The sequence below is a fragment of the Xyrauchen texanus genome, chromosome 19, assembly GCF_025860055.1.
Source record: "Xyrauchen texanus isolate HMW12.3.18 chromosome 19, RBS_HiC_50CHRs, whole genome shotgun sequence".
NCBI classification, from domain to species: Eukaryota; Metazoa; Chordata; class Actinopteri; order Cypriniformes; family Catostomidae; genus Xyrauchen; species Xyrauchen texanus.
Genome location: NC_068294.1, coordinates 42,706,049 through 42,728,360, shown reverse-complemented (window position 1 = coordinate 42,728,360; position 22,312 = coordinate 42,706,049). Strand labels below are relative to the sequence as shown.

Here is a 22,312-nt window from a genome sequence, read left to right as displayed (position 1 = left end):
TCGTACATAGGTTCTTCTCTCTCGTCTTGAAGTTTCTTGAGGAATGTCAGAAGTAAAGCCAAACCCTCATCTCCAAACGTCTGCACCCAACTGAAACACACACAACAGTCAGCTGACATCAGACACAATCAGATGCTTCATGTAAATGTGAGTGTGTGTGTGTGTGTGAGGTGTGTACCTGACAGGGTTGTTGTTTAAAGACACTCGCAGTGACTCCAGACAGCTCAGTAACTGTGTGTCTCTAAGATCGGTCTTCAGCTCCTGTATGTACACCAGCGCTGATTTAGAGCTCTCCTTCTGACTCTTTCCCTAAACACACACACACACACACATCATATGTGGAACAGGTGCAGTGATGTCAGACATATATAACTGAATTATACATACATATATATATATATATATATATACACATACACACACATAGACATATACATACATATACACACACACACACACACACACACACACACACATACACACACGCATATACACACACGCATATATACATACATACATACATACATACCAGTCGTATGCAAAAGTTTAGGCACCCCTGACAATTTCCATGATATTCATTTATAAATAATTGTGTGTTTGGATCAGCAATTTCATTTTGATCTATCAAATAACTGAAGGACACAGTAATATTTCGGTAGTGAAATGAGGTTCATTGGATTAACAGAAAATGTGCAATATGCACCAAAACAAAATTGGACAGCTGCATAAATTTGGGCACCCATGTAATTTTGCTGATTTGAATACCTGTAACTATCTAGCACTGATTCATTGGAACACACAGTTGGTTTGGTGAGCTCATTAAGCCTTGAACTTCATAGACAGGTGCATCCTATCATGAGAAAAGGTATTTAAGGTGGCCAATTGCAAGTTGTTTTCTTTCACTCTCCTCTGAAGAGTGGCAACATGGGGGCCTCAAAACTCTCAAATGACCTGAAAACAAAGATTGTTCAACATTATGGTTTAGGGGAAGGCTACAAAAAGCTAATCGCAGAGATTTAAGCTGTCAGTGTCCACTGTGAGGAACATAGTGAGGAAATGGAAGACCACAGGCACAGTTCTTGTTACGGCCAGAAGTTGCAGGCCAAGTAAAGCATCGGAGAGGCAAAGGCGAAGGATGGTGAGAACGGTCAAAAACAGCCCACAGACCACCTCCAAAGACCTACAACATCATCTTGCTGCAGATGGTGTCACTGTGCATCGTTCAACAATTCAGCGCACTTTGAGTTATTTGGTCATAACAAGGGGCGTTATGCATGGCGGCAAAAGAACAGCGCGTTCCAAGACAAACACTTGCTACCCACAGTAAATTTGGGTGGAGGTTCCATCATGCTGTGGGGCTGTGTGGCCAGTGCCGGTACTGGGAATCTTGTTAAAGTTGAGGGTCGCATGGATTCCACTCAATATCAGCAGATACGTGAGAATAATGTAGAGGAATCAGTCACAAAGTTGAAGTTACGCTGGGGCTGGATATTTCAACATGACAACGACCCAAAACACTGCTCAAAATCTACTCTGGCATTTATGCAGAGGAACAAGTACAATGTTCTGGAATGGCCATCCCATTCCCCAGACCTGAATATCATCGAAAATCTGTGGGGTGATTTGAAGCGGGCTGTCCATGCTCGGCAACCATCAAACCTAACTGAACTGAATACAGGCTATAGGAAGCGTCTAGAGGCTGTTATTTCTGCTAAAGGAGGCTCAACTAAATATTGATGTGATATTTCTGTTGGGGTGCCCAAATTTATGCAGCTGTCCAATTTCGTTTTGATGCATATTGCACATTTTCTGTTCATCCAATGAACCTCATTTCACTACCGAAATATTACTGTGTCCTTCAGTTATTTGATAGATCAAAATGAAATTGCTGATCCAAACACACAATTATTTATAAATGAATATCATGGAAATTGTCAGGGGTGCCTAAACTTTTGCATACGACTATACATACACACATATACATACACACATATACATACACGCATATAAAGTACATACACACACACACACACACTTTCCTACACAGTCCATACATGCATGCATGCATACACACACACACACAGACACAAACACACACACACACACTTTCCTACACAGTCCATACATGAATGCATACACACACACACACACACACACAGACACAAACACACACACGTACTTTCCAACACAGTCCATACATGCATACATACACACAGACACAAACACACACACACGTACTTTCCTACACAGTCCATACATGCATGCATGCATACATACATACACACAGACACAAACACACACACACACTTTCCTACACAGTCCATACATGCATACATACACACAGACACAAACACACACACACACACTTTCCTACACAGTCCATACATGCATGCATACATACACACAGACACACACACACACACACACACACACACACACACACTTTCCTACACAGTCCATAACATGCATGCATACATACACACACAGACACAAACACACACACACACTTTCCTACACAGTCCATAAATGCATGCATACATACACACAGACACAAACACACACACACACATATTTATATATATATAGCACATTATAGATACTGTTTATACAGCTAAAGTTATATTATTATATTAATATTATATTTATTTTAAAGTTATAAAGTTGTAAATAAACCAGAATATCACTTTAGAATTATGAACATTCTGAAATGCTTTAAATATGACCAACATTCAACACAGAAGCAGAGATACACGGTTCATGCGGATGCTTCAAAGTTACATTCAAGGACTTTTCAAACACGTTTTTAATCGTTTTCAAAGACTATGATCGAGATGTCCTTGTTCATTTTAAATACAAATATTTTACTCAGTTCATTTATTAGTATAAAACACACTTATTACAAGAACAATATATCTCAGCATGCATCTTTAACTGCATGTTCTCAGTAACAACTCTTGGTTCATTTATGGCTGTTGTTCGTTCTTTTATTATTTCATTCAGTTTCACAAATGAAGCTACGAAGTTAACTCTAAATGAACACTAATGAAGGTTTTAATGGGGTATAACACCAATTTTTTTTTATGTGAAAATATTAGTTAAAATATGAAATAATAACTTTTTAACATGTTGGGAAAAATCAATATATGCACATTTAAGCAGCCTCTGAAAATACATTAAAAAAAATATATATATATATATTAATAATAATTTTGTTTTGCTTTTTTGCACACGGTCGGGCCTTGCACTAATGCTTGTATTAAAAATAAGTACATAAATGACTTTAACTGTGTACCAGATGAACTGGACAAGAGTGTTTTTTTTTTCAGGTAATTAGATAGATAAGATGGGTAGATGGATGGGACGGGTACAGAAATAGAGCCCAGAGCGTTTGAGACAGACGCTCAATACAGAACGACAGACAGACTTACAGCACTAGACGTGTGCAGATATTGAGACACCATCTCTCTCTTAATGGAGATATCCTTCTGTCTGAGCGGCTGCTGCTTCTCCTCATTCAGATTCATATCAACCTAGAGACAGACAGAGAAACACATAATTCAGTCATATCTCCTCTACAACCGAAAGAAAAGCTTGATGCTTGAACTCTTAAACACACTCTCACCAGCATCTGTTCGAAGAGCTCCAGCACATAGTCGTCCGAGTGTTCGTGCAGCGACTGCATCTGTGATGGAACTTCATACTGTGCTGCTGTCGAGTGTCTGTGTCCCAGCGTAGCCGCTTTCTCCTTCTTCGTCCGCATACTGGTGAACCGCTCCAGCTGACAAAAGGTCAAAGACAGAGGTCAATGCACAGACCGTGCCGAAAACACTTGGGTGAATTTAATACCGGATAGCCGTTGCTATAATGAGTGTAAAACTATCTGTACTATATTTGCAGTATGTAAACGGTGCACAACATGCATGGAACACCTAGATGACCTAATATGACCTTCCATTTCCAGTTTGACGAATGAACAGGAAGTGAGTGGTGGTGGCGTTGTGGGCTAAAGCGCATAACTGGTACGCAGAAGGTTGCTGGTTTGATCCCCACAGCCACCACCATTGTGTCCTTGAGCAAGGCACTTAACTCCAGGAGTTTAATTAATCAGAACATTCTCTGCTAGTGTCAATAAACTTGATCTATCATTTAATACTAATATACTAATATAATCCATACAGTAAACCAGCTACAGTTACATTACAGTTTATCCCTCTTAAAAACAGCAGGGGGCGCCACATCCTCATTTGCGTTTAATACAATGCAACAGTATCTTCTTTATAATGAATAAATCAATATTGGGATGGATTGACATAAAAGAGCCACTAATTAATTCAAAGTTATGGCTGATAACTGATAATAATGGCAGATACTTTAAATCTATTCTGCTTCACCTGTTAAACCACTGATGGTTAATACTGAAGTGTGAATTTAGTTCAGTTTTAAAACAAAAAACTCCATTAAAAATGGTCTAAAATCTGTGCACATAAACACACCTCAAGTGAACGTGTTTCATGCATGAGTGCATCTCAGATTAAAGTGTCACTGTGCAAGTATGTACCAGATGCACAGTGCAAATATGTTGACAAAGCCGAGAGGAATGAGTGTTTAAAATCCACTGAACGCTGATGTCAGATCAGTTTCTGCTGTTCATCAGGACAGACCTAGAAACACTGATCTGAGGTCAGTCATTCAGTTCTGTAGTTTATCAGTACGGTGAGGTGACTGTGTGCACGGGAGGCAAAGCATGTGAAAGGTTAAAGGTCATTGGGGATAGTGTTGGTGATGTCACACACAGGGTGGGGTCAGTGGCATTACATAGAGGTGACGGAACAAGGGGTTAAGAGTGTTAAAACGGAGCACATGTGAGTAAACCTACCTCATCAGGAATCAGCCGCTTGAGAGTCTGTACAGGAAGTAGGAAAGAGAAACATGAAAACAATATAGAGGGAAAGAAGAGAGAGAGAGAGAAAATGAGAGAGAGTGTGAGTGAGAGAGAGAGAGAGAGAGAGAGAGAGAGAGAGAGAGAGAGAGAGAGAGAGTGTTAATGAGTGAAATGGAAAAGGAAAAAAAAAAAGGAAAGGGGATGGGAATAGGAAAGAGCAAAAGGAAAAACAAAAAAGGAAAATGGGGAAAAAAAGGACAGTGAGGGCCAAATAATATTCAGTCAGTAAAGAGTCTTTTTCTACATTTCTACATTATAATAATAAACATTTCTATAATATTCAACACCAAGATTTAAGGCAAGGTTATGAAGACATTTTATGAAAAGTCAGGAAAAAAAAATATTAGAAAAAAGAAACCCAGCTGCTACTTAAAAACAATGATGTTAATAATCTGTGACCGATCAATGTGGTAAAACACTGTGGCAAATCTATTTCCTGCCACATGAGGGCAGCAGACATCAGCAAACCAACATTACGACATCACTTCCTCAGCCAGAACAATCAACAGTGCGGGAAAACATGAACGTTCAATGAGAACAGTTGAATGTGATACCGTGGCATTTTGACCCCACAAAACTGAACCAGCAAAAGATGAGAGGGTGTTGATATTCATGAGGAAAGACACAGTCTGGCTCCTCCCACTACTAACAGGAGTCAATCAAATGTCAGAACTTCAGTGTGAACGTCTGGAGCGAGTTAAAACGGCAAAAGGTCTCCAAACAACCTGGACTGCGGACAGGATTATTGGTGCCCCCCTGCCCACCCTCAAAGTCTAGTATGTCTCCAGAGTGAGGTAATGTGCTGGTAGACTCACTCTGGACCCCACACACCCTGACCCCGCCCACTCCCTTTTTGAACTGTTGCCCTCGCCGGCGCTACAGAGCGCCACGACATCCATGCACAAGAACAGTTTTTACCCATTGTGATTGAGAAAAAAACCTCAAAAGCCTGTTGCATCATATTAGATACTTGGATTTCAATGGGCTTTTTCAATAAAATAATATACAAAATTTAAACCAAGCACGAGTTGCTTATTTTCAGCAAATACTCATTTTTAAATATCAGTAACAATGTAATCAATAGTCACTTTTACTTTCAATTTTTTTATTGATTCCAACAAAGACAAGAATAGACTTAACGAACTGAATTATACATACAGAATCACCTTGTAACCCTTTATAACACCCCCCCAGCAGCAAAATAATTATAAAATCCATCAAGAAATGCCCAGAAACGTCCACCAAGTGGCAGCAGACAGCTAGTACACTGCAGACAACAGGATTTTCGGCAACATTTTTATTATGTTAATGATGCACAGGCTTTAGAAAATAACGTTTAAAATGAGATACTGGTGGCGTTATGGCATTACACCTCTCGAGTATGCATAGACATTCCTGAACAGTCATATTTATTTAACTAAAATCACCTAAATCCATGTATAGCTCCACACTACACACACACACACACACACCTGCACCTAGGTCAACCATTACCTGATGAAACAAGGGTTTAGGTGACCTCATTCCTAAACGTTTACATTAATGTTAATAATTAGTTTAACATTAAACCACAAACACACACATAATGATGATAGGTTCTAGAATGATGTGTGTGTGTGTGTGTGTGTGTGAGTGTGTGCAAGCATCTGCATTTCTCATTTCTTTCTAAAAATAGACACATAATGAAGCACTAAGCATTCTTTCCAAGTGTGTGTGTGATAATTAGAGCTGTTGATATTATTGCCATTCTGGTTTCCATGGAGATACCATTTCGGTTAAGCGATTGAAGGTTGCGGTGTGTGTGCTCGCGTGTGTTGAAGTGATGTCATAATTTGGGCCATACCAGACACGCCTGATAAAGTGTGACAAGCCACTTCCTGCACAAAATGCTGACAGGAAGTTCCACAAAAGACACACACACATTGTTTAAGTCTGTAAAAGGAACAAATACAGCAGGATAATTATCACTTGTTCATGATAGTAACAGTCACAGTTTGATTATGTGCGACTTTATTTTCTGACTGACACCTTTAAAATAATTGTACAGTAGTCTAATTGTGTGTGTGTGTGTGTGTGTGTGTGTGCTCTACAGGAAGTCCTTTAAGCTAAATTAGTCTGTTTCCTCCGAGCACGCTCTCTCCATCTCTCTGCTCATGGTAACATGCTTTCTGAGATAACGCTCCACTGGACACAGAGGAAGTGTTACATGCATGAATAACCACCTGCCACACACACACACACACACACACACACACACACACACACACACACACACACACACACACACACACACACACACAACGGGGTGTCCCTCGCCAAGTTGCTTTTGTTAACAGCAGTTCAATAAAGACCTTTCGTTTAGACAATAGCACAAACTGATTTCTTCAAAACCAAACAAACAAAACTTTTTGTTACCATAGTTACCAACCCATTACCCGGTAACCTAGTTTGGGAGGCTGTTGAGTTTACCAGGACCAAAAATGAACCATTCCATAGCAACGGGACTTTCAGATCATTCATAATAAAACTGGAGACTACAACTGAAAAACTAAAATACAGTATCAGTCAAAAATATATTGATAAAACCGATCATCTACAGTATAGTCGCTACACCTCATCTATACAATGCTAATGACACAATAAGACAATCAACTGAAACTATCCAAGAATCAAGAATATTTCCAAAAGTGTAACTATCGATTAAAAACATCAGTAAAGAGACGCTGACTGTCAACCCTGGAGTCGTGAGTTTGAATCCACGGCGTGCTGAGTGACTCCAGTCAGGTCTCCTTAGCAACCAAATTGTCCCGGTTGCTAGGGAGGGTAGAGTCACATGGGGTAACCTCCTCGTGGTCGCTATAATGTGGTTCTCGCTCTAGGTGGGGCGCGTGGGGAGTTGTGCGTGGATGCCGCGGAGAATAGCGTGAAGCCTACACAAGTGCTATGTCTCCACGGTAACGCGCTCACCAAGTCACGTGACGAGATGCGCGGATTGACGGAGATGCGGAGGCAACTGAGGTTCAGTTCATCCTCAGTCATCACCAGCCAAACGGACCCTTTCAAGGGCTGGATCACATTTAACACTGAAGTACATCAAATCATACACGGCCGTTTTTGGACCGAGTGATTTATTGTGTTTTTTTTATTTTTTATTAATTAATTTATTTTGTAAAGCTCTGAATTGTAAGTTTGATTAATTAAATGTTTCTAACAAAAAAAGGACAAAAGTTCCCTCCGCTGACAGTGACAGGAAAGGGAAATTATGTCACAGGCATATAATTCAATAATGATCACATAATGACTAACCACTATTCAACAGGGATATAACTTCATGAGAGTGTGTGTGTGTGTGTGTGTGTGTGTGTGTGTGCGCGCGCGCAGGGGCGGACTGGGAAGAGAAATCGGCCTGGGATTTCACATAGAAACAGTTGCTGTCATAACGTGGCGGCCCATTTCAGCTTATCACGGCCCATTCAGCCCCGTTTTGCCGCCGGTCCACCGGGAAAATTCCCAAGCTTCCCAATGGTGGGTGGGGGATCTTGATGAACACTAGAACTAATAACAAAGGATCCCTTTAACTACAACCATTCTCATCCACATTAAGAGGCCCAGTGTGTGTGTGTGTGTGTGTGTGTGTGTGTGTGTGTGTGTGTGTGTGTGTGTGTGTGTATCTGAATATGCATACTTCCCTACTACATAGTTCAGGCAACAAGTCTTGATTTACTGATGTAGAAAACAACAATAAAGTCATTTAGGAACAAAGTTCTCGTCTTAAAGTGGATGTGCTGCATATATAGAGTACGGCACGCAGTTGCTCCACCCAAAATAAGTAATTTAATGTAAGTTCTACTTAATCGAAAATAAATGACAACATCAGGGGAAATAATCCACAATTATAATTGTAACCTGCAATTGTTTAAAACAGTACGCCGCATGCGACACATTGAAATAGTGTTGTTCAGTTATCGTCGTGGAAATAAATATGGCTGTTTCGCATTTTAATTCAATAATGTGTCAAAATGTCTCAACTTTTGGCATGTTAAAAAGTTTGACAAATTATTTCCGGTTTATTCATGACTGGAAATGGGAGGTCAAAAGGAGATGTTGGGCAGAACGATAGCCTCAGTCACCATTCACTTTCATTGCATCTTTTGTTTTTAACATACAACTAAATGGTGACTGAGGCTAACATTCTGCCTAACATCTTGTTCCGCGGAAGAAAATACGTCATATGGGTTTGGAACAACATGAGCTTGAGTAAATGATGACAGAATTATTATTATTTATATTTTTTTTTTAATTAAAGTATTAGTATTATTCCAGTTCAGGTCCTCTTTCTCAATATTCTACTGAAACTGGGCGTTCACTCTGAAACTCTCTGAGTAATATAATATTGGTACAAGTGTGGGTGTGTGAGAGAGCGAGAGAGACAGACAGAGACAGAGAAAGTGAGACAGAGAGAGAGTGAGACATTTGTCTCTTATTTGTCTTGTCATTATCTGTTTTGTGTATTAATGCTTTGGCAATATTGTATGTAAACACAATCATGCCAATAAAGTACTTTTAAATTGAAATTGAAAGAGAGAGTGAGAGGGAGACAGAGAGAGAGCATGAGAGAGAGACAGAGAGAGAGCATGAGAGAGAGACAGAGAGAGAGCATGAGAGAGAGAGAGAGAGAGAGACAGCATGAGAGAGAGAGCATGAGAGAGAGAGAGCATGAGAGACAGAGAGAGCATGAGAGAGAGAGAGAGAGCATGAGAGAGAGAGAGAGAGAGTGTGTGTTACTTTCTCTCTCTCTCTCTCTCATGCTCTCATTTGAATGACTGTTGAGTGCAGAACTATCACACTCTTCTGCATATGTTTACAAGCTTGTGTGAAACTGTCAGCAACACAGAGACTCTACTATTGAAATAGCAACAACACACACACACACACACACACACACACACACACACACACACACACACACACGCCATTCACTGGAACAGTTACACTATTGAAAACAGCAGAGCTTCAGTCATACTACTGAAAAATGTATTCAAATTTTACAGCCATGGCAGGGACAGTTGATCACAATTTGTGGGCTTCTGCTTGTCCACTCGACTTTTGAGTATTGACCACAGGTTCTCTATAGGATTAAGATCCGGGGAGTTGCCTGGCCACGGATCCAAAATTTCAATGTAATTATCTCTGAGCCACTTCATTATCAATCTTGCCTTGTGACATGGTGCTCCATCATGCACGGATCATCACCAAATTGCTCCTGGATCTTTGGGAGAAGTTCCTCTTGCAGGACGTTTTGATACCATTCTTTATTCATGGCAGTGGTTTGTGCAGGATTGTGAGCGAGCCCACTCCCTGCGATGAAAAGCAACCCCGAACATGGATGGTCTCAGGATGCTTCACTGTTGGCACGACACAGGACTCATGGTAGCGTTCACCTTTTCTTCTCCAGACTATTGATTTTCCAGATATCCCAAACAGTCGGAAGGGGGCTTCATCATTGCTGTCCAATCCTTGTACTTCCTGATGAATCAGTCTGTCCTTGATGTTTTTCCAGGAGAGAAGTGGCTTCTTTGCTGCCCTTCTTGACACCAGGCCATTGTTCAAAAGTCTTCACCTCACTGTGCATGCAGATGCGCTCACACCAACCTGCTGCCAATATTGAGCTCTGCACTGGTGGTGGCACGCTTCCATAGCTGACTCCTCAGGAGGAGATGTCCTGGCACTTGCTGGACACTCTGGGACGTCCCGAAGCCTTCTTCACTGAAGTTGAACCTCTCTCCTTGAAGTTCTTGATGATCCTGTAAATGGTTCTTTCAGGTGCAATATGCTTTGCAGCAATTTCCTTGCATGTGAGGCCATTTTGATGCAAAGCGATGATGTCTGCACGTCTTTCTTTAGATGTAACCATTGCGAACAAGAACACAATGATTGGAAGCACTTTTATAGCAATCAGTCAGCTCTTATAATCCAATCATGATGATCGAGTGATTTCACCTGACTGGTACTCGTTCACACTTTCCCAGGTGCTGCTGATATGATTAGCGAAATTATGTTAGCCGGTCATTTAGTTCCCAGGCCAATGAAGCTTTTTCCAATGATTTAAAATGCATCTGATCACTCTGCACAATAATCTAGAAACAATGTGAATCAACAACTGAAGCAGAAAACTTTTGGCCATGGCTGTAGTTACTTTCTCCCATAAAGTGCAGTGGTGTTATTTACCATCTCAGGGGTCACTCACAGGACACACATAAAACTCTTCAGACCAGCCAAACAGCTAAACAGACACAGGATTGAAATCATGGTCGTTTACACACTCCATCTGTGTGTGTGTGTGTGTGTGTGTGGTGAGATTAGACAGATTAATCTGTTAATGAGAGACTGCAGGTCAGAGGGAATATTCCTGGAACACAAACACGCACACACACACACACCTTCACTCAAGTAATATCCAAGCGAAGACATACTGTATCGACTTCTATTGTTTTTATATAAAGCTAATCATAATAACCCAAACGCTAAATGTACACAAAGGGAGGGTGAGATTAGGGCTGGACGATACATTCACATTTGCACATTTTTTGAAGTTGGCAGAAGAGGAGAACAGTAAATCCTAAACAGTCAAAACAGTCTCTATAATAACAGAGAAGGGGCTACGAGTAGTCATTTTATTGTCTTTCCTTGTCATCCATGCCAGAGATGATGACATCAGACAGAAATATATTTGTTTATTATTAAAGGCTCCTAACATGTTGATTAAAGCTAAACGAAGAAGGGAAAACCGTTATGGTCTAAAGGCGCTCTGGAACCACGTTAACTTGTGCGGCGCCTCATGTCTACTCACATGCGGGGAAAAGAGGCAACGCGTGCGGAGCGGGACAGGGCACAAATGAAGGGTGTTCAGTGCTAGTGTGTAAACAGCACTGCTGTTTTGTCATGCTGCTCACTAGAGACAATGAGAGGGCGCAACAGTCATCACGATGTCTTGCGCCAGTCACCGCGGTCCAGGGTCGGTTGCACCAGCCGTGCACAAGGTCTCACGTAAGTTGGGACGTAAAGTTCACACTAAGGTCTTGGTAACTACTAGTTAGTTTGTAACAAATTCGGTGCTTAATTTGGTTGCGCCACCTGTTCTTAAGGCAAGACTTCACTTAGTGCCCATTTACGCCACAACTAGGCTAAGTTGTAACTAGAGATGCACCGACCGATCGACCGGCCAGGGACCGGAATTAGCCGATTTTGAGATCTGGCAACTGGACCACCTTGGAATAATATATTGATGTGATTATTCATATAACGTGGTTTGGGTCATACAAATTACGGGAGTTTTTTTGGGAGAAATAACAAAACGGGAGACTCCCGGGAAAAACGGGAGTGTTGACAGGTATGGAAGCCGTTCCCGAAGCAGTGCTCAGTTTTACAACTGATATTTGGACATCTAACGTAAGTCGAGCGTATTGGACACTTCAGTTTTTCAGATCTTTGAAATTGTTTTGTTAGACGAGTAATAAAGAGAAAAAGGTCAATTTATAAAAATAGTGGAAAATGACATCTGTTATACTGTTAATTGTTATTTCTACCTCTTTCTAGTCATAGAGCACTTTATTTTGAGAGTTGTTTAAGTGAGAGAAGATCCTGTAACTTAGTGCAGTTTGGGGGAAATTGTGATGTTTAATAATTTATTTTATTATGAAAATAAAATTTTGCATTGAAGAAAGGTAGATTTTGTTTGTATATGTGGTCAATAATAGTTATTAGTAAGAAAATTGGAAAAAATCGGTATCGGCAGGTCACACTTGCAAAAAAATCGGAAATCGAAATCGGCCAAGAAAATTGCAATCGGTGCATCTCTAGTTGTAACTAATGTATAGCTGGTGCAACCGGGTCCAGACTAGGGATGCACCGATCCGATACCTGGAACGGTATCGGCTCCGATACTGAAGCTTTTAGACGGCCCGACGAGCCCGATCCAAATGGGATACTGTATGTTAATCATAGTCGTTACTGTCAAGCGCCAAATATGCCATAAAAGAATCATAAAAACACAGTTAAAGTAGTTCATATGACTCGTGCATTTCATTCAAAGCCACTTGAAGACGTGCGATAGCTCTGTGAGTCACAAAAGCCTGTTTAATAAGTAAATATATAAAATGAACGCACAGCTCCAGCGCGTCAGTGAATGGCGCTGCTCTGTTCACTGTCGCGGCTATTGTTAGCCTTCACGCGGCGCGCAATATTTGAGTGCTACTAACGAACAACATCTCCGATGTAGATGCTCAATAGTTCGGTTCACTTATAATATACACTTAGAATGGCACTGGAGGAGCATTTACCAGAATTTGAATAAGAAGCGAATTAAACTATTTTGAACTTGGAACAAACAGACACATACAGGACGTCCTGGAGAGTTCAGAATGTCAAAATAAAAGCGTGAGGGTTTAAAAGTTAAAGGTGCACGGTTTATATATATTACTATATATAATTATTATTATCATTTGTATACAAATTAGCATAATATATAAATTGAATGGGTTGCAATAATAAATGTGTGAATGAAAAGTGAGCTGATGTCTTATAATTATTTCCACACATTAACGTAAAGATATTTTAAACTGATTATGCAAAATAACAACAACAACAACAACACTGGTATCGGATCGGGTATTGGACGATACTGAGATTTCCGATATCGGACGATGAAACGTGGTACCGGTCCATCCCTAGTCGGAACCCTGGATTGATTCCATCCGCACCACGGTAACTGGCGTAGCCTAATCGTTAGCATCGCAGCTATCGTGATCAACTTTAAACCGTCTGAGAAAGCCAAACTGCTTCTGTATTTAGTGACACACACCTGATCGTCTAGATGTAGAACACAGGCTAAATATAGAAAATTACTAAACAGATTATCGGCGATTTCGTGGATCATTGTATCGCAATAAATATCGAGATCGCTTTATCACCCAACGCTAGTTGAGAAATGTTTTATTTAGTTTATTTTAGTAACAACTCAGGGCTCAACAATAGAGATTTGTTTCTGCTTGTCCAGTAGTCAGGTCAGTAGTTAGTTTTGCACTTGCCCTGCCAATATTTTGTATAGCAGAAAGATAAATATATTTTTTTAGTTAAACGTTAAGTTAAACAACTTTCTGTTACAACAAATAATTTATTAGGTTTCAATGCTGGAAATTACTTCATTAATGCTTTACATTTATAAAGCCACTTTTACTTGTCCACAAATGGCATAAACGGATTTTCAATCCATTGCAACTTTTATAGCCATGGATGATTATTACTAGGTCGGCCGATATATCGGTTTTACCGATTAATCTGTGCCAATAGTTGCTTTTTTTGCCAGTAGATTTTAGTTTTTGCATTACTCTGTTGCCAAAACGTTTTATCTAGTTACTATATAAGCTACCAAAAGCTTAATAATGTCAATATTTTATATTAGAGCATTGCAATGAGGCCAAGACTCTGCAGCCATTGCTGTAAATGGACAAATTCATGAATATTAGTGTGAAACCGAGGTAGCCGATATATCAGTTTTACCTATTAATCAGTGCCGATAGTTGCTTTTTTTAAACTATCGGTTATCGGCAATCTATTCTGAGAGTTGTCAATAGTGTAATAATTATGTTTTTTTAATTCGAAATAAATGATGTTGGGATTTGTTGTATCTTCATCTTATATCACTAACAATACAGATCCATATTTTTATCCTCACTTCAATGCATATTTTGTTCTTTTGATAAGTGTTTTTAATTGGAGCGAGGGCATGCAACATCGTGTCTCCAACTCCATATCTTTTATAATATAAAACCTTTTTTCTCATTAAACCTGATCTGAATATCTTTGCAGAACCCATAATCTAGTAAATATATCGCTAAAACGTTTAATCTGGTAAATATTTACTTGTATAGCATCGTAATGGAACCAAGTCTTTGTCATTTTAAAATAAGAGTCCCTTGTGTGTTTTGGGCTTGTTAATAGTCAAAAGTCCCAAACCAAAACTTTTTTTCTGGTAATTATTGGGATTTTGGTTAAACACTATTTTTACTCATTTTGGACTCTTGTAGCATTTATGTCCGTGCCCGTCTTGGAATGTTATTTAGGAAAGACTAAATAACATTCCATTACAACATTTTTAACATTCCATAAATCTTGGACTCATCACCTGTACGTTTTAGGGATGCACCGATACCACTTTTTTCTCTTCAGAACCGGTATCTGATATCTTAGTATTGCCCGAAACCAATCCCGATTTGCATAATTAGTTTAATAATATACAACAGTTAGTTCCGTTCCACGAATCTGATTGGACGAGAGACATTCCATCAGCACTCAGACGCTTCACTGTGTGTGTCACTCCGCTTGTGTTCGTGCCGTTCTAAACTGAAGTGTAAGCGTAGTGCATGTCTTCTTTTTTTACATTACATATGTTAGCCAGCAGGTGGCGCAAAAGACCGTTCTTGTGTGTAATATGAGCAGTTGGTGACGTGAAGTGAATCCACGTCAGTCCTTGTTTACATACAACAGCTCTCCGTGATCGCTTGTATTACTGCTACACTACTAAAGCTAGGAAATGGCTTTAAACAGCTTTAAATGGACAACTTCAGCATTAAGGCTCATCACAGCTGAGAGACACAACAGACTGATTAATTACTCAATGGTGCTGTTAAAAATGGATGACATTGCAGTTTCTATAGTGCTCGACTCTTGTGCACCGGCTACCATGAAATAGGCAGAAATATCCCCGCTTGGACGCCACTTTCCCACTGAGAAAGCTGTTCTTCAGAAAGCTGACAGCATCTCTGCTTGGGTGTGGCAACAGGTGATCCCTCTCTCACACACACACATTTATCCAATAACTTGGTAGAAACAGCACAAGCCGTGATACTATTTCTGAAGTGATATTTTTGAATTACTAGCGGAGGTTTTGATGCATCATTTGTTTTGAACCAGCAACGGCAGATTCTGATTCGTCGCGTAAGAAAGTATTTCCATGCACATATGCGTTTTTTATGACCGTACTCGTTTTTTCCTAATTTTTTTTAAATGTACTTGTCCAGTTTTGGAGCTTGACAGTAACGAACATGACTAACACACAGTATCGGATTTGGATCACGCTTGTCGGACCGATACCCGATCCGTCTAAAAACATCAGATACTGATTCAGGTATCGGATCGGTGCCTAGTATGCATGTCTATGCCCGTTACAGTACGAAAACAATAAGACAAGAAATACATTTTAAAAACTATCAGCCAATTAATTGTTTATCTGCCTTTGCCTCCACCTTAGTGTAACAGACAAGTCTCTCGTTCATCTGGGAAGGACGAAGCGGGAACTGGATTAACAAAGACTTTAATTCCAACATAAAACACTGAATTGAAACATATTAGGGTTGGGCGATGTCCCCTAAATTGGCAGTTGACGATGTTGACAGTAAAACATCGCGATGGACGATGATATCGTCGGTGGGGTGGGGCGGGTTATATAATTTCATATAATTTTCAAAAATTATATGAAAAATTATAATTTCGTTTTTTTACTAACCCAACTAATGACTCGTCGGCGCTTTATCAGTAGGTTGCACGACACGAAGCATTTTTTTTTTTAGCTTTCACTTAAGAAGAGTTGTGCACTTTTTATTTTAATATATCTCTTTACATAAATACTATTTTCCACTTAAAAACTATAAATTCGTTATTTTACTATCCCAGCTGACTCATCTGCGCTTTCCAATAGGTTGCACGTAAGGGGGAAAAATATGTCTTTCACTTAAGAAGAGTTGTGCACTTTTTATTTTAATATATCTCTTTACATAAATATTTTTTTTCTACTGAAAAACTATAATTTCGTTATTTTACTAGCCCAACTAATTAGTAGCCTACTCATCCGGGCTTTTTAATATATTGCGCCTAAGAAAAAAAAGTCGTCTCTGGGCAGCCTTCTTGCGAAGAGTGCAGCCACAGCCACGCTCACTGATGAGCAAAAGGTCAAGGCAGAAATGACCACCTGCAGGAAATGGCCATTGATGGGGAAGAGGACCCGCTGACTTGGTGGAAAACGAACGACAAAAGGTTTCCGTTCATGGCAAGATTAGCGCGGAAATATCTGTGTGCTACCAGTACTCCATCAGAGCGGGTCTTCAGCACAGCGGGTAGTGTAGTTACTCCAATCCGCAGCTTATTAAAACCAGATAAAGTGAATATGTTGGTATTTCTGGCCAGAAACATCGAAATTTAAACATGGTCTATGGTGAAAGATATTAGACTTCTTTACGCATTTTTCGCCATCCGTTGCGGAGCTATTCGATTTTGCATATTATTTTTTAAACGTTCATTTGTGTAGTTCATATGACCACTTTACAATATTTCCATAACAGAATTTATTTTGTAGCCTGTGCTGAAGTTAATTGTGCTGCTAATTCATAAGTGAAATGTTAATGCCGAGTTTCGGTCTGAGTGTTGTTTCCGTTTTCTTGTTCTTTATTTGTTGTTCTTCTATGTTTTAATAAATGTGTGTTATTCATATTCACCTTGTTTCTTTCATTTGATTTGACATTATGGATTTATGGTCAAGGAAATTTTTCTTTAAAAGTATTAACCAGACAAAAGTTATTTGACGTTCGCTGGTCTGGGTTTATCTTAAACTGCCGCTTCAGTGTATACAAGAGCTATGTGACAATGAGCAAGATTTTCTGAGACACTACAACTACTAATAATTCATTAATAAAGGCTATTTTCTTGTAGCCTACAACATAACATATTTTAATCTAAATGTACAGTGTAAGACATGTAAAAAAAGACAAGAAGCTAACAATGTCAAGATCAATATTTGTGTAGCCTGCCTGACACGGTATTTTCACAGACTAACACGTCACGTCTCTGGCATATACTACAGTATTTAAAATAGCATATATGCATTAGTTATATTCTCAATTTAATTTACAGAGCAATCCCTGCAAAGTTTTTAGGTTAACTATAGAAGAGACTAGGATTAGTGAGTCACACTAGCAAGACTCGCAAAAGGGGGCGTGGCATCACGATGGTGGCTCGACATCGTGATGTTTGTCAGCCATCACGATGGACGATGATATCGTCCATCGGCACAACCCTAAAACATAACACACATCCACACACTCTCTCTCTCTCTCTCTCTCTCTCTCTCTCTCTCTCTCTCTCTCTCTCTCTCTCTCTCTCTCTCTCTCTCTCACATTAGGCAGTGGACCATCCTTATTGTTGAGGACTACAATTTGACCCCAAACTATAGCCAAATAACCTGTTAAAATTTATTAAATGGTCACATAAGAATACAAACACACCTGACAGCCACAAACACACATAAACATCTGACACACTGCTATTTCACGTATGACAGCACCTCACATGTGTAATTATAGACAGGATAAACTTCACTGTTAAACTGGATGATTGACTAATTACTGAACCACAATCAATATGCACGCACACACACACACACATCTCTGTGCACTTGCATCTGCCCTACCTCAGAACATAATCCAGTGACTCACCAGCTATTTAGACCATTCGCACACACTCGATGAGAAAGGGTGCTGGCAACTTTGTCATTCTGATTTAATCCATTGAGACTGAACAGAACACATTCGACTGTCCACACACACGGCTAGTGTTCAGATGAGACACACTGGCCATCTATCTTCACACAAACATTTGAGCTGCTAATAATCCTAAATCTGCATTAACAATCTTTGAAAAACGAGTTCTCTTTACAGGGAATAACAACCCTTCACTGGAGCCTTCACCATGCACTTAAGGATATGGTTTATTCTAGGGTTTTTGCAAAATGTGACGTTCTGAAACATCATTGTGGCAGGGCGGGGCATGATTATACGCACGCTCCCTTATCAGGCTAATTAAGCCTCCGAGGGGGATAAAGGCCGACTGCGGACGGTGGTGCGACAAGAGAGAGATCGTTTACGGACATGTCCGTCATGTGTGTGTGTTTGTTTTTTGTTTCAGTTTTATATTAAACTATCATTTATATTGTCAAGCCGGTTGAATATATATATATAAATGGGGGGCAAGTGTTTGGTATCATTGTATATAACTTTTCAAATGTTTCAATTATATAGATTATGATCAATTCTGAGGCTCCTAGCTTAAGATCCTGCTGAAAAATCCATGCTGATTTGACATTATATCTTTGGTTCCAAATAAGCTGGCTGAGAAAAACTGCTTTAGTTTTGTTCCCAATCATGTCAACTGTAACTGAGAAAAACTTTGTGTCGATACGACAAAGCAATCAAAAGTTATAGCATACCAAATATAATTGATTATAGCGTCCAAAAGCATCTCCAAACAAATAAAAGATAATAATTGTACATAAGAACTAATTCCACATGCAAACACAACAATGACTAAAGGTTGCAGAGCATCCAGACATGATTTTAGTCATGAGATTTCACAGGATAAGTTTCATTCTGTGCCATTTGAGTCATCATTGAGTCTGTGTCGTGTATTTGGCGCCATCTCCTGGTGGTCATATGTAACATTGTGCTTCATGTGGATTATCTAATGATCTATACATCTGATTATCTTGTGTGTGGACTCGATTGAAATATATGTGATATGTTGGGTTCTGTTTATTTTTCGTAAAGTCATAAGTGAAAACGCAGCATTTAAGCAACGCCAACATAAATGACAAACACATTTACTTAGCGATTACTCGCTATATTTTTGTCTGTGAGTAAAACAAATATGCTGGATGAATTCTACTCTTTAAGAGCTTTCCAAAAACATGTGACTCATGGCTATTTGATCAGTTTAATATGATTACTGATTGCAATAATAAGTACAATGCAAATGTTTTTATAAATGATCAAAACTGATCCTTTCTGATTTGTCTGCATATTTCAAAGCACTTGTTCAGTTTAGGTCATAATGTCTACATGCATCAAATGATACCTATTTTGTGTTGGTCAGTTTTTTTACTCTCCTCGCATTATTCATTCGTGCATGAACAAATACATCATTGTTTGCCTCAATATGAATATAAAAACCACAACAATGGGTAACTGTAGCCATTCTAGTCATAAACATATCAACTAGTTACATAACTTCAATTTAATTGTGATTGAGTCAGCAGCTGTTTTGCCCACCACAATGTCAAACTTTTATCATAAACAAACAACAAACAAACAAACAAACATTTCCTTCCATCAACAATAGTGTGTTCAGCACCCATTCAAAGATCAAAGTGACAATGTCTCATTCGGTTTGTCATTTCCCATGAAATAAATGGAAGTTACTCTGGGTTCAGTTTCACCACTAGAGCTGAACATTTAGACAATAAACTCTAAATACCCCATAAGAGACAAACACCCGTTTTAATATCCATAAGGGTTTATATATCATTCTCTTTCATCTACATTCATATAAAACGTCTTTTAGTCGGCCTCTTAGAGTTTCTTCCTTTATGATGCTCATGAATATTACTTTCTCTTGAGATTTAGTGCCTCAATTGTGGTGGTGGTGTAGTGGTCTAAGCACATAACTGGTAATCAGAAGGTTGCTGGTTCGATCTCCACAGTCACCACCATTGTGTCCTTGAGCAAGGCACTTAACTCCAGGTTGCTCTGGGGGGATTGTCCCTGTAATAAGTGCTCTGTAAGTCGCTTTGGATAAAAGCGTCTGCCAAATGCATAAATGTAAATGTAATTACATCAGATGCCCTTCCTGTCAAATCTTATGTCATAATTATAATAACAGGAAAAAACAAAACCAGCATTAAACATCCCACTTTCTTTCTCTCTCTGGAATTCCCCAAAGTCTGACGTAATCTGAATATTAGGCCTATGTTTAAATCAGCAGAGGGTTTAGCAAGTATTTTTAGAAATTAAATCACAGTATGTAAAGTGGCTGTCTAGTTGGGATGGTCCACTCAGAATCGGTGCCAAAGAAAACCCAAACACAAAGTCCACAGTTTTGTCTAGTTTTATCCAAATCTACGAATTGGAAACAGTACAGAGGATCTGAAGTATTTGGACAATTGGGACACACTTATAAATAAACATATGAATGTTGCATTATATAACGAAATATCGAAGATAGCACAGGCACACTTTATAAAGCAAAACATTTCACAAAAAGAAGTGTATTGGTTTAAAATGATAAAATAGACTGAACAGCTATACAGTCCTGAACGACTATTGTTGTGTTTTCCTCGGAGAGGTTTAGAGGCGTGTTATAAAATTACGGTAACTCCATTTGTGATTTTATGAACACTCTTGTACTTCTGAAATAACCAAATGTTATTTTATGGAATATGAGGAAACCCTCATAAATAGATCTGAATCAGCAGCAGTCATGTTTATTTTGGACGTCAGTGCTTCGCTTCAGAGAAAGTAATGCAGGTTCACGTCTATACACAGAATACCAAACCTACTGCTCAGTGAGCCCTTATTCCTGTGGAATGTTCCAGTACAAATCAAGACGGGTGACATACCAGGTGTCTGGGGAGAGGTGTCAATGAAGAGCCCAAAAACAACTGGATGCAATCGTTCACAATATTGTTTTAGGGCTGACAAAATGAAAAAAGGGAATAAGAAATAATCATTTACTTAAGGAAAATGAAGACAAATTTTAGACTACAAAAAATAGTATTGTGACATATCTGCCTAAAAATACTTATTACCATGATGCAAAAACTGTTCATTTTCATTATAGTAATTAAAGTAAAAAAATAATTAAAAAATAAACAAGCAACAGATAGATAGCTCAAACAAAAGAACGATAGAACAAATACAATCAGTAGAGCAAACAAATGAATGCTGAGAACAAACAAACAACAGACAAAAGGAACAAGAAACCGATAGATAGCTCAAACTAAAGAACGATAGAACAAATATAATCAGTATAGCAAACAAACGAACCCCAAGAACAAACAAACAACAGACAAAAGGAACAAGAAACCGATAGATAGCTCAAACTAAAGAACGATAGAACAAATATAATCAGTTGAGCAAACAAACGAACCCCAAGAACAAACAAACAACAGACAAAAGGAACAAGAAACCGATAGATAGCTCAAACAAAGAACGATAGAACAAATACAATCAGTAGAGCAAACAAACAAACAAACAAACAACAGACAGAAGGAACAAGAAACCGATAGATAGCTCAAACAAAGAACGATAGAACAAATACAATCAGTAGAGCAAACAAACAAACAAACAAACAAACAGACAGAATGAACAAGAAACCGATAGATAGCTCAAACAAAGAACGATAGAACAAATACAATCAGTAGAGCAAACAAACATACAAACAAACAACAGACAGAAGGAACAAGAAACCGATAGATAGCTCAAACAAAAG

General features: G+C 39.0%; 1 protein-coding gene across 2 annotated transcripts in view; it reads right to left on the bottom strand.

Moving 5' to 3' along the window:
* The window catches only part of LOC127659714 (protein diaphanous homolog 1-like), a 147,898-nt gene that overhangs the window by 117,388 nt on the left and 8,198 nt on the right, over window positions 1-22,312 (bottom strand). The window contains exons 2-6 of one of the 2 annotated variants that reach the window (XM_052149658.1): window positions 4,877-4,903; window positions 3,623-3,778; window positions 3,429-3,530; window positions 179-309; window positions 7-90 (exon numbers count right to left, since the gene is read on the bottom strand). In XM_052149658.1, coding sequence (XP_052005618.1) covers window positions 7-90; window positions 179-309; window positions 3,429-3,530; window positions 3,623-3,778; window positions 4,877-4,903 — 500 coding nt within the window. The remainder of the gene's footprint in view (window positions 1-6; window positions 91-178; window positions 310-3,428; window positions 3,531-3,622; window positions 3,779-4,876; window positions 4,904-22,312) is intronic. The other variant, XM_052149659.1, reaches the window with a different exon arrangement.